This window comes from Anguilla rostrata, chromosome 2 (genome assembly GCF_018555375.3).
Source record: "Anguilla rostrata isolate EN2019 chromosome 2, ASM1855537v3, whole genome shotgun sequence".
In the NCBI taxonomy this organism is placed as follows: domain Eukaryota; kingdom Metazoa; phylum Chordata; class Actinopteri; order Anguilliformes; family Anguillidae; genus Anguilla; species Anguilla rostrata.
In genome coordinates this window covers 63,978,132-63,990,083 of record NC_057934.1, presented here as the reverse complement: position 1 = coordinate 63,990,083, position 11,952 = coordinate 63,978,132, and the positions used below count along the sequence as shown (strand labels likewise).

At 48.3% G+C, this 11,952-nt stretch overlaps 1 protein-coding gene across 1 annotated transcript; it reads left to right on the top strand.

Annotated features, from left to right (window-relative positions):
- The first annotated feature begins 221 nt into the window (after positions 1–221).
- rangap1b (Ran GTPase activating protein 1b) lies at positions 222–11,888 on the top strand. The gene is made up of 16 exons (XM_064323820.1): positions 222–344; positions 1,550–1,669; positions 2,724–2,851; positions 2,968–3,027; positions 3,430–3,609; positions 4,020–4,154; positions 4,469–4,627; positions 5,052–5,165; positions 5,418–5,517; positions 5,677–5,761; positions 7,094–7,232; positions 7,571–7,687; positions 8,148–8,250; positions 9,447–9,535; positions 10,103–10,224; positions 10,764–11,888. The coding sequence occupies exons 2-16, from the start codon at positions 1,558–1,560 to the stop codon at positions 10,846–10,848; spliced, it is 1,728 nt and encodes a 575-aa protein (XP_064179890.1). The 5' UTR covers positions 222–344; positions 1,550–1,557; the 3' UTR covers positions 10,849–11,888.
- Positions 11,889–11,952: the final 64 nt, after the last annotated feature.

The following is an 11,952-nucleotide window of genomic DNA, read 5'->3' as shown; positions in this document are numbered from 1 at the left end:
TTTAGTCGTCAAACTTGTGGGTATAAATTATTGCTGGTTTTCCTGTAGGAGTTTCAAGAACTTGTCTCGTGTTATTTCTTGCTGACCACATCCATTTTGCACATATTGAAGTAGCTAAATTTACAGTGATTTGTACATGGAAAGGGTCACTTGTTTTCCACCCGTGCACAACTGTAAAAACTGGAGTTAAAAACTACAAGAACCAGGACCCCAAGTGGAAGGGCCCGGAGTGGTTCAAATTTGTTGACGTCACAGGCAGTTATGAGCGGGAGGAGGCATGCATGACAAGAAAGGAGAGAAGTTTGTTCTGAAACAATCGTAGGCAAACAACGCTGTTGTTACTGGTAACTATTTAATTCTTAACCACCGGCTCTTTATAAGCTACTATTTATTAAATCTGGACTTTGATCATCTTGTACATTTCCGCCTCTTATGTGTTTTAATTATTTATAATTATTAGTATTGTTATTATTTTTTTAAATAATACAGAGATAGGCGACGTAACCGGTATCTAAGCGGAAGTGCATGTTCTGAGGCCGTTCCCGTCTTATCCACGAAGTAAAATAACCAAAATAACAGTTATTTTCTCCAGCTGCTCGCTTTTTATCTCTTTGTCTGGCGCTAACTGTCGGTTATTATGTAACGATACTCTCTAGATAGCCGGCTAGTTCGATTAGGTTGTTGTTTGGCTAACATCAGCATCCCCGCCAAGCAGATATCCTAGCTAGCCAGCTAACTAATAATTTAATAATCTTGATATGAGATGATATAGACGACACTGTTCTACAGTCTCCTATTATTATTTTCTATGTAAATGTATACAACAATGTTATATAAAGAGAAAGAAAGTTTCTACCCGTCGACTCATTTTCTAATTTAAACAGCGTGTTTCGGACGAGGCAAAACTGCGTCACCATCGAAGGGGACGTTTAAAAAACCTTTGATTCACGCGCTGCACCTGATTCGCGGCCTGCACCTATGGCACTGAACCCAGCAATCAGGTTGCTGTTTCACTGTCGTTAACTACTTTTCAGCATCGAATTTGTAATTGATGTCCAGCAACAGGTGCTATCTAACGACCCAATAGCTCTGAATATAAGGTTTAAATTATAAAAACTGCACGGCTGGAAGCTAACACTTAGCTAACTGTAGTTCAATTTCCACCAATTAACGGTAACGAGGTAATGATAATTCAACGAGCTCGCTGTATACGCCCTGAGCAGTCTAATTTACTTACTTTAAAAATCTAAATCCGTCATCCCTGTTAACATTATACTGGTCAGTCACATACCAACAAATATGAACGTTAACCTTAATGAATCAGCGAAGCAATATGGTATTACTGCTCTTGATTACTTGTTTCTGTATGGGGGGTTGTAATGAAAGCATTCACACAGCTTGTGTGTACAACTAGCTACAAAAGTATGGAACATTAGAATAGGAAGCAGCCAGAAGAGCTGTGTGTTTCTGACCTGAGTGAGATACTACAGCACGTCTCCTGTTGACACTGTGTGAAATGATGTAAGGTGGATTTGTGCGTCTGTCACAGGTGAACCGATGGCTTCGGATGATGTTGCCCAGTTGGCCGAATCGCTGGCCAAGACTTGCGTGGATGACGGGGAGCTAAGCTACAAGGGCCAGGGGCTGAAGCTGGACACTGCGGAGTCTGGTGAGATTCACGCCTCCCTGCATGCAGACACACGTGTGCTGGCGTGCAGTACTGCCCATTATGGCAGGCGCACGCCATTTTAGAAGCATTATGGCTTTGTTGAGAGGAATTGCCTGGCGTTTCCATGCCCATTGCATCTCTCCGTCTCTGTGCCCACGGCATCTCTCCGTCTCCATGCCCACTGCATCTCTCCATCTCCATGCCCACTGCATCGCTCCGTCTCTGTGCCCACGGCATCTCTCCGTCTCTGTGCCCACGCCATCTCTCGTCTCTATGCCCACTGCATCTCTCCGTCTCCATGCCCACTGCATCTCTCCGTCTCTGTGCCCACTGCATCTGTCCATCTCTATGCCCACTGCATCTGTCCGTCTCTATGCCCACTGCATCTGTCCGTCTCTATGCCCACTGCATCTCTCCGTCTCTGTGCCCACTGCATCTCTCCGTCTCTGTGCCCACTGCATCTCTCCATCTCCGTGCCCACTGCATCTCTCCATCTCCATGCCCATTGCATCTCTCCGTCTCTATGCCCACTGCATCTCTCCATCTCTATGCCCATTGCATCTCTCCGTCTCTATGCCCACTGCATCTGTCCGTCTCTATGCCCACTGCATATCTCCGTCTCCATGCCCACTGCATCTCTCCATCTCCATGCCCACTGCATCTCTCCGTCTCTATGCCCACTGCATCTCTCCGTCTCTATGCCCACTGCATCTCTCCGTCTCTATGCCCACTGCATCTCTCCGTCTCCATGCCCACTGCATCTCTCCGTCTCCATGCCCACTGCATCTCTCCGTCTCCATGCCCACTGCATCTCTCCGTCTCCATGCCCACTGCATCTCTCCGTCTCCATGCCCACTGCATCTCTCCGTCTCCATGCCCACTGCATCTCTCCGTCTCCATGCCCACTGCATCTCTCCGTCTCCATGCCCACTGCATCTCTCCGTCTCCGTGCCCACTGCATCTCTCCGTCTCTGTGCCCACTGCATTTCTCCGTCTCTGTGCCCACTGCATCTCTCCGTCTCCGTGCCCACTGCATTTCTCCGTCTCTGTTCAGCGGAGAAGCTGGCGCGGGAGATGGAGGAGTTCCTGGATCTGCAGGCTCTGCGGCTGGAGGGGAACACGATTGGTGTGGAGGCGGCGAGGGTCATCGCCAAGGCCCTGGAGAGCAGGAGTCAGCTGCAGGTACCGGCCCCAGCAAGCAGCACAGGCCTTTTAATGCTGCCTTAATGCCATCGTTACTGCCCATTCACACCGGGTTCCCTTAACCTCTCTTTCCTGTCTTCTCTCCTCTCCGTCAGCGCTGCTACTGGAGTGACATGTTCACAGGCCGTCTGCGCTCGGAGATCCCTCCAGCTCTGGTGAGTAGTCGCTGCTGCCCTCTGCTGGACTGTTTATGCATCTGCCCTCAGGTTCACTGTTCGAAGTTTTTCTGTAATGGTGTATGATAACATTTGGCAGGTTCCATCACCTGCCAAATGTGAAGGGAATAATGCATTCTGAAATTGTTTTAGCCTCCTGTTAACTTTTTTGCATCATCAAAATGTCAGTGCATTGATTCTAAATGTTAATTCAGTGCTGTAGATTAATACACTACATACATATTCATGTACATGGTTTTCTTAGTTTTTCCTTTCGTATAGAAGTTGAATGCTGTTGAAAGCACAGCAGCAGTGTGCTGTGTTTTAAGTTTTCTACATGACCCTGGAGCGTAATTATCAGCCTGGGTTGTGTTGAGCTGAATCCCTTGCTCCTCTCCTCAGAGCTCTCTGGGCAGTGCGCTGATGGCGGCCGGGGCTTGCCTGACCGAGCTGGACCTGAGCGATAACGCGTTCGGACCCGACGGAGTGAAGGCCATCGAGCCGCTGCTCAAGAGCGCCACCTGTCACACCTTGCGAGAACTGCGGCTGAACAACTGTGGCATGGGGATTGGAGGGGGAAAGGTGAGTGGGGAGGAGCCGGGTGTGAGGGGGCAGGGTAGGCATGCAGTGCGGGGGCCCTGGTTTAATGACCGTTAAATATCTCATAGGAACAGCTGGCAGTTACTGTTTATTTCTGTGTTCACTGCATTTTCAGTTTCTGTCTGTACATAACTTGTGTTGCTTTCAGTAGTTGTGTACAGTCACTGAGATGTGGTCATCTGTGACTGCCTTTTTCTGTTTGCGGCCATTATATGAAAGCGTCTGACTGTTTGGTTCTAGCGTATGAGCAGACGGTTTTGCTCACTTTGCTTCAAATATCAGCCTAGGTGTGGCGTTCAAGCAACCACTGTTGTTGGACCTCCGTGTTTTTTTATTCAGGGGCCTATGTCAGCAAGTGATGTGTGCGTGTGCGCATGTGTGTGCGTTGGCAGATCCTTGCCGCAGCCTTGACGGAGTGCCACAAGCAGTCGTGTGCGGTGGGCGCCCCCCTGAGGCTGAAGGTGTTCATCGCTGGCAGGAACCGGCTGGAGAATGAGGGAGCCACAGCCCTGGCCAAAGCTTTCACGGTATTGGACACTGACGTGACCTCAGCCAGCTCCTGACCAATCAATGAGCACCACATGCTGCATAATCATACTCACCTGTGCACATACACACACACGTCAGGGTAGGACATTGCCCAGATTGACTTCGGGGCCAATTTTTGTCCCCATAATTTTATCTTTGAGGGCCGAGGCTTGTATTTTGATCCACCCTGAAAGTAGAAGTGAATGTAGTGAACATCAGGCTGCAGGATACGCAGAGCAGGTTTGGTTTCTGCTTTGTTTTGCTGTGTAATTTGCTCACACACAGGCCAGATTGACGGTCCTTTCCTCCACAGCTGATGGGCAGTCTGGAGGAGATCCACATGCCCCAGAACGGCATCAACCACCCAGGGGTGACCGCGCTGGCCACCGCCATGCAGCAGAACCCCCACCTGCGCGTCATCAACCTCAACGACAACACCTTCACCGAGAAGGGCGCCATCGCCATGGCCAAGGTACGGCAGGCGTCACAACTCTACACTGAGCCTCCATACTGCATTCTCTGCACTATGAAGTCTACTGCACAGCACACACTGCACAACCTCACTGTGATGAACCAGTATTTGACATTGTTAATAGCTTGGATTCAGCTGTTCATAGTGTCATGATGACTATGATTTATTGCTACAGAAATGGCCAAATGGATCATGTGATGTCACTTTCGGCATGTTCATGTCCTATCCTATGATGGTGATAATGGCACTGAGTCTGGGTATAAGGGGCATGAGATGCAGTGCTGGTGCCCGTGGCGCGGATGCTGTTTCTCCCTGTGCTGGAGCACAGCCTTGGTCAGCTCTCTCTGTGCCGGGGCCGGTTGGCTTAGCTTCTGTATGGTGCTAACCCCAGTGTCCGGTGTGTGTCCCCCCCCACCCCCCTCAGGCCCTGAAGCACCTTCGCAGCATCCAGGTGCTGAATTTCGGGGACTGTCTGGTGCGTTCTGAGGGAGCGGTCGCCATCGCAGAGTCCCTGAGGGAGGGGCTGCCCATTCTCAAGGTAACACTAAGATACACCCGCTCTCTTTACCTGCCCGTACACACACACACACACACACAAATACAAACATGCATACACACACACAAACACGCATACACACACACACATGCACATAGACACACACACACACACATACACACAGACACAAACACGCATACACACACACACATGCACACAGACACACACACACACACGCATTTGTATGTACACACACACTAAGCGCAGTGTTGTGTGTCCCGTGTCTGTGTGCAGGAGCTGAACCTGTCCTTTGGGGAGGTAGCGGAGGAAGCGGCGCTGGCGGTGGCGCGGGCCGTACAGGACAAACCCCACCTGGAGAAACTGGACCTGAACGGTAACGCAGCCCCGAAATCTGTCACCTGCACTGCGTGAGCTCTGTTTCAGATGGGCCGAGAGTAACGCTGTGTGCGTGTGTGTCCTGTGTGCGTGTGTCCTGCGTGTGTGTCCTGTGTGTGTGCGTGTGTCTGTGTGTGTGCGTGTGTGTGCTCGGTAGGTAATTGCCTGGGGGAGGAGGGCTGTGAAACACTGAGGGACACCATGGATGGCATGAACATGGGGGATCTTCTGGGATCACTGAGGTACCCACTGTCACTGAGTCAAATGCACTCACTGTCTCTCACTGAGTCAAATGCACCCACTGTCTGTCTCACTGAGTCAAATGCACCCACTGTCTCTCACTGAGTCAAATGCACCCACTGTCTCTCACTGAGTCAAATGCACACACTGTCTCTCACTGAGTCAAATGCACTCACTGTCTCTCACTGAGTCAAATGCACCCACTGTCTCTCACTGAGTCAAATGCACCCACTGTCTCTCACTGAGTCAAATGCACCCACTGTCTCTCACTGAGTCAAATGCACCCACTGTCTCTCACTGAGTCAAATGCACACACTGTCTCTCACTGAGTCAAATGCACACACTGACTCTCACTGAGTCAAATGCACCCACTGTCTCTCACTGAGTCAAATGCACCCACTGTCTCTCACTGAGTCAAATGCACCCACTGTCTCTCACTGAGTCAAATGCACCCACTGTCTCTCACGGAGTCAAATGCACCCACTGACTCTCACTGAGTCAAATGCACCCACTGACTCTCACTGAGTCAAATGCACCCACTGTCTCTCACTGAGTCAAATGCACCCACTGTCTCTCACTGAGTCAAATGCACCCACTGTCTGTCTCACTGAGTCAAATGTACCCACTGTCTGTCTCACTGAGTCAAATGTACCCACTGTCTCTCACTGAGTCAAATGCACCCACTGACTCTCACTGAGTCAAATGCACCCACTGACTCTCACTGAGTCAAATGCACCCACTGACTCTCACGGAGTCAAATGCACCCACTGTCTCTCACTGAGTCAAATACACCCACTGTCTCTCACCGAGTCAAATACACCCACTGTCTCTCGCTGTGCTAAATGTACCCACTGACTCTCACTGAGTCAAATGTACCCACTGACTCTCACTGTGCTAAATGCACCCACTGACTCTCACTGAGTCAAATGCACCCACTGTCTCTCACTGAGTCAAATGTACCCACTGACTCTCACTGTGCTAAATGCACCCACTGCTGGACATGCATCCTAACAGAGCCGCCTGCACACTGTCTAACATCGTGCCGAACCAGGACACGGGTGAAAGACTCCAGCCCTGGAGGGCCGTATTTGGCAGCTGATCGAAAGGAAACCACTAAAACCTGCAGACACTGTGGCCCCCTGGGTCTTTTTGACACCGCTGCTCTAGGACACTGCTGGGAGCTTTGGCTTGTTTGGGGTGCACTGCTGAGGGGCTGCCCTGTTTTCCTGTGGAGTTCTGTGTGCATGTGGCATCTGAATGGCAGCCTTTCTAACAGGGCAAACACTTGACATTTCCTGACATTCACAGCCGTTTCTCTCTCTCTCTTTCTACAGTGAAGATGAAGGGGAACCGGAGGATGATGATGAGGGCAGTGAGAGTGAAGCGGAGGAAGAGGATGAAGACGAGGAGGCTGAAGAGGAGGCCGAGCAGGCCAGTGAGGGAGATGTAAGCTCTGAGGAGCCCCAGAGCAGGGTGAGATTAAGATCTGTCCCCCTACCAGCCTGACACCTGAGGGGTCCTGTCCTGGCTGAGGGATGCTTGCTAAATCTCATATAGCTCCATTTCGTCAGATCCAAATGTGCTTTAAAATCCCTCAAAATCCAGCTCTGTTTGGCTAGGCTCAAGTATTAAGTTGAGATGTGTAATTCAGTTATAATCCTTGTTTTTAACCTCTTTTAGACTTTAAAATATCTTTAAACAATAGACACTACTTGGAGTCCTTGACATTATACCTAGAGTACTTGGAGCCATTTTGCTTCCTAAGCTGACCAGGTGACCTTTGTATCCCCTCTGCCCCGTCCACTGGACAGGTGTCCATCTCGGCGTCGCCCCCCCTCTCTCTGGACGTCTCCTCCTTCCTCAGCACGCCCTCCCCTGACGGGCTGCTCAGACTGGGGCCCAAGAGGGCCCTCCTCATTGAGCAGCAGGTAGGGCACTGAGGCAGGGGCGGGGCTCTGATAGACTGACAGGTTCATATTGGAGGGTTACACGCACCTGGGGGCGGGGCTCTGATAGACTGACAGGTTCATATTGGAGGGTTACACACACCAGGGGGCGGGGCTCTGATAGACTGACAGGTTCATATTGGAGGGTTACACACACCTGGGGGCGGGGCTCTGATAGACTGACAGGTTAATATTGGAGGGTTACACACACCTGGGGGCGGGGCTCTGATAGACTGACAGGTTCATATTGGAGGGTTACACACACCTGGGGCGGGGCTCTGATAGACTGACAGGTTAATATTGGAGGGTTACACACACCTGGGGGCGGGGCTCTGATAGACTGACAGGTTCATATTGGAGGGTTACACACACCTGGGGGCGGGGCTCTGATAGACTGACAGGTTGGTGCACACATGGTTGATATGGGTCCCTCTCCCCTCAGGTGGACGTAACAGATGCAGGACAGACAGCGGAGGCCTTTCTGAAGATCTCCTCTGTGTACAGGGAGGATCCTGAGATAAAGAAGGCTGTGCTGGACAGCGTTGGTGAGAGGCCGATAAGCCTGGCAGCGCTGTTTGTGTGTGTGTGTGCGTGCGTGTGTGTGTGTGTGTGTGTGTGTGTGTTAGGGCTGTCAAAAAATATTCAAAGTTCGAAAACTATTCGAAAATCTTTTCTTTTTTTAAGTTCGAACCTAAATTTGAACATTCGAATGTTAGTTTTGGATCCCGCGTTTTGTAATTAACATGAATATACAAGCTTTAATTTCATGCGGCAAGTTCATGCACGCGAAGTTCATTTCCTGAGCTAACGTTACTTCCTCTGTCAACAAAAAACAATTCTGCCCTGGACCCAGAGCAAGTGGACAGTGGTTTTCCTTGCCAATAACCGCCGGTGATACTTTCAGCTCCATGGACACCTAACGTTACTGGTCAGCTAACAATTTAGGCTAAATAATGTCCCCATGGCAGGCTGTTTCCTTTCTGTTCTGAAGATTTTGATAAAATTGGATGATGAAAGAAGTGAAAAAAACAAAACAGTAAGTAATTTGTTGTTTTAGGCTACAGGTATTAGCCGTTTGAATAGTTTTTGTGTTAAGAAATAAACAGTATAAACAATCATTTCCCTATTATTGTGATTAATAAATGCCGAGTTGTGGCAAATTACATCCACAAGAAAGTGCTTTCTTCATTTGCGCATTAGGCTATAGAAACTGCAGGGGGCTCATTTATAAAATGAACTTGCGTGTGCATCCGTCAAGTGAAGACCTGACGTAGAGCCACAGCCGTTTCCACGGTCAAATCGAGTCATGTTGAAATTTTATAAATCACTACTTTGACGTGATTTTCTACGTATGCGCCACACAGTTGATCTAAAATACATTCTATAAATGAGGCCCCAGATGTACTAACCTAGTATGAAAGGTCACCGATGTCCTCTATTCTACTGCCCGCTTGTGGAAAATAACGCGTAGGCCAGTTTAGAGGGAGCGTCACGTGCATACGTGCATCACGCGTCTGACAATAAGCAGCTTATTTTTTTGAATTATAGGCAAATGATATTAGAATATATAATATATATATATATCTAACTAATTACAAAAGCTAATATTCAAACTCAGTTTCATGGCACTTTTGACAGCCTTAGTGTGTGTGTGTGTGTGTGTGTGTATGTGTGCACGTGCGTGTCTGTCTGTCTCTGTCTCTTCTGTGCATCTGACTTCTATGGTATCGCTGCCCTGCAGATGCATTACTGAAGAAGGCCTTCTCCAGCGCGTCCTTCCAGACATACGACTTCATCTCTACCCTGCTCATGATGCTGGGCCTGCTCAAGGTAACGCATATGTGACGAAACACACACATGCATGCGCAGGCACGTGCATACTGAAACACGCATGTATGCACACCATTACATACAGAAGTGCACATGTACGCAGACAAATGTACACACATGCATACAGAAATGTATGCATCCCAATGGATGCGAACACCTGCATGCGCGCGCACAAAGATGCGTGTAGGCAGATGCACACACATACACACATGGTCACACGCAAGCAGACAAAAACGCAGATGTGTGCGGACTGATGCACAAGCATGCATGCAAACAGATACACATACATGCGTACACACATACATATAGAAATACACATCCGTGCACGCGCGCACACATACATAAAAGCACCTGTGTGCAGATGCACTAAACCTTTTTTTCTCACCTTCCTGAAATTATATGTGCTTTCTGTTCCACACCCCATCACCCACCCATGTCTATCACCTCTTGGATAACCCTTATCCTGTCCCACACTTCTACAGCTCTGTGGAGCACTGTAACCCAAATTAAGCGCAGTCTTCCCTACTAATGCCCTCTCCCTTCCCCACTGTGTGCTCCCCCTGTAAGAGTGAGGAGAGAGTAAAGACTGTGGCCATTGTGCCTGGCCACATGGTGGCGCTGGAGCACGCCGTGCAGCAGGACTACTTCCCCCAGGACCACATCGCAGCGCTGGATGACTTTGTGTCTCGGTAAGGACTTGCGTGTGTAAGGGCAGTCTGTGTGTTTGCGCACACGCTTCTTGACGAGACGTCAAGACGTCTTAATAATATTAATAAACCGAAAAACTTGTATTTAGTGTTGTTCTCACGTTAAATCTTTGAGCACCTGTTTACTAATTTAGAGCATGAGTCGCAACTCAAAAGCAAACAACCAGTATTTCAGACATGTAAAGATTCAAAGATTCAAAAAATTCTATCTTCGATGTGAAGCACCTCATGGTGCGTAGCTTACTCACATTTTGCAGTCTGAAGATTATCCACAAGGGGGAGCTATCAGCACTAAAGTAGCTGAAATTGCTGACACTGTCAAGTATCTGGAAAGGTACTGGAGGGGTGCTACATAAGAGTGGTGCTTCGTATCAGTAATACTGTGTGTTTTTGTTTTTTTTTCTACCAGAGATAATTATATTTTTATGTACCGGACCCTAAATTATTTCTGTGTCACATAGTACAAGTCTGCCTGGCTGCAGTTACTAGTGTGTGTGTCTTCTCTTTTTGTGCGTGTGCAGTAGCAACAAGGCCTTGGACTCGTGCGCCAGCCCAAGAAGTGAGCTCAAGTCCACGGTGGAGAGAAGGATCAGCCCTGAATGCTGATCCTTCGGACAGACGGGGGGGGGGGGACCCTGCCGATGTCACGCAGAGGGAGCAGCCAGGCGCACGGCACCGTCAGCCTCTCAGGACTAAACGCACACACACACACACACACACCCCTGCTGCTCCACCCCGTCATCAGCACGCTGTTACACAGACATCCTCAGGCCTGTCCACACACACAGTCTGCCTGTGTGGGGATTGGGGGGGGGGGGGGGGGGCTGGCTCACGCTTGGCAGGCAGCCTTTTTTTTTAAACTGTCCCTATGAAGTCCTTCCAACGGAACACTGTATGATTTTTACTAAACAAAACAAAAACAAAAAAAAAACTAGGACCAAAAATGCAAAGCTTCTGAATGACTGAAGGATTGCTGATTTGCAGTCTGTGGACATGGTAGAAATGATGAACCGCAGTGGATTGGCTGGTGTGGAAACAAGGAGTGGAAAATATTGCCATAAGAACTGATGGTATCAGTTCAGAGTATCGATGGAGGATCTATTTTGGACTTGAAGACCACAATAACCAATTTGGAGGTGCCCTTGAAGATTATAGTCTTAAATTTCTAAGATGTATAGTCTAACCTATAGTCTGTTGCCCAAGATACAGTCAAATCATTGTTCTGAGTGAATAGGAATCATTTCCTAATGTCCTTTAGGCTTCTACCATATGTGACAGAATGAAGTTATTAAAAACATTTATTTGTAAAGTTTAAGTGAAATACGTGAGTCACTCTTGGGCAAGATTGTCACCCAAGAGTGCATGATAAATTTTTTAATGTATTGACGTAGTCGTTTTAGGCTAGCACTATACTGCTATGATGTGGAACAAAACCTAACTCAGGACGCCAGTAAAAGGGAAATTGGAGAGTGTGAAATTGGTCTGAAGAATAATTTACAGATATTTTTGCTGTAACCAATATTTTTGGCATTGATAAACATGTACTGTATTACATATTTTTAAACACGTTATCCTGATGGTGGATGGGGGTCTTTGGAGATGTTAATTTTGGTGTTTAAATGAATTAAACTACTTTGTTAAATGGAGATTTCGTATCATGTGGTCAATTGTTGAGCTCTCAAATCTGTTGTCACGCAACAGTTTTAGTAA

Excerpts from the sequence above, each read along its gene's own strand:
- rangap1b (XM_064323820.1), top strand. The coding sequence starts at position 1,558 with ATGGCTTCGGATGATGTTGCCCAGTTGGCCGAATCGCTGGCCAAGACT. Across the intron at positions 5,166-5,417 it reads AGGGGCTGCCCATTCTCAAG|GAGCTGAACCTGTCCTTTGG; the intron begins GTAACACTAAGA and ends GTCTGTGTGCAG. Across the intron at positions 5,762-7,093 it reads GATCTTCTGGGATCACTGAG|TGAAGATGAAGGGGAACCGG; the intron begins GTACCCACTGTC and ends CTCTTTCTACAG.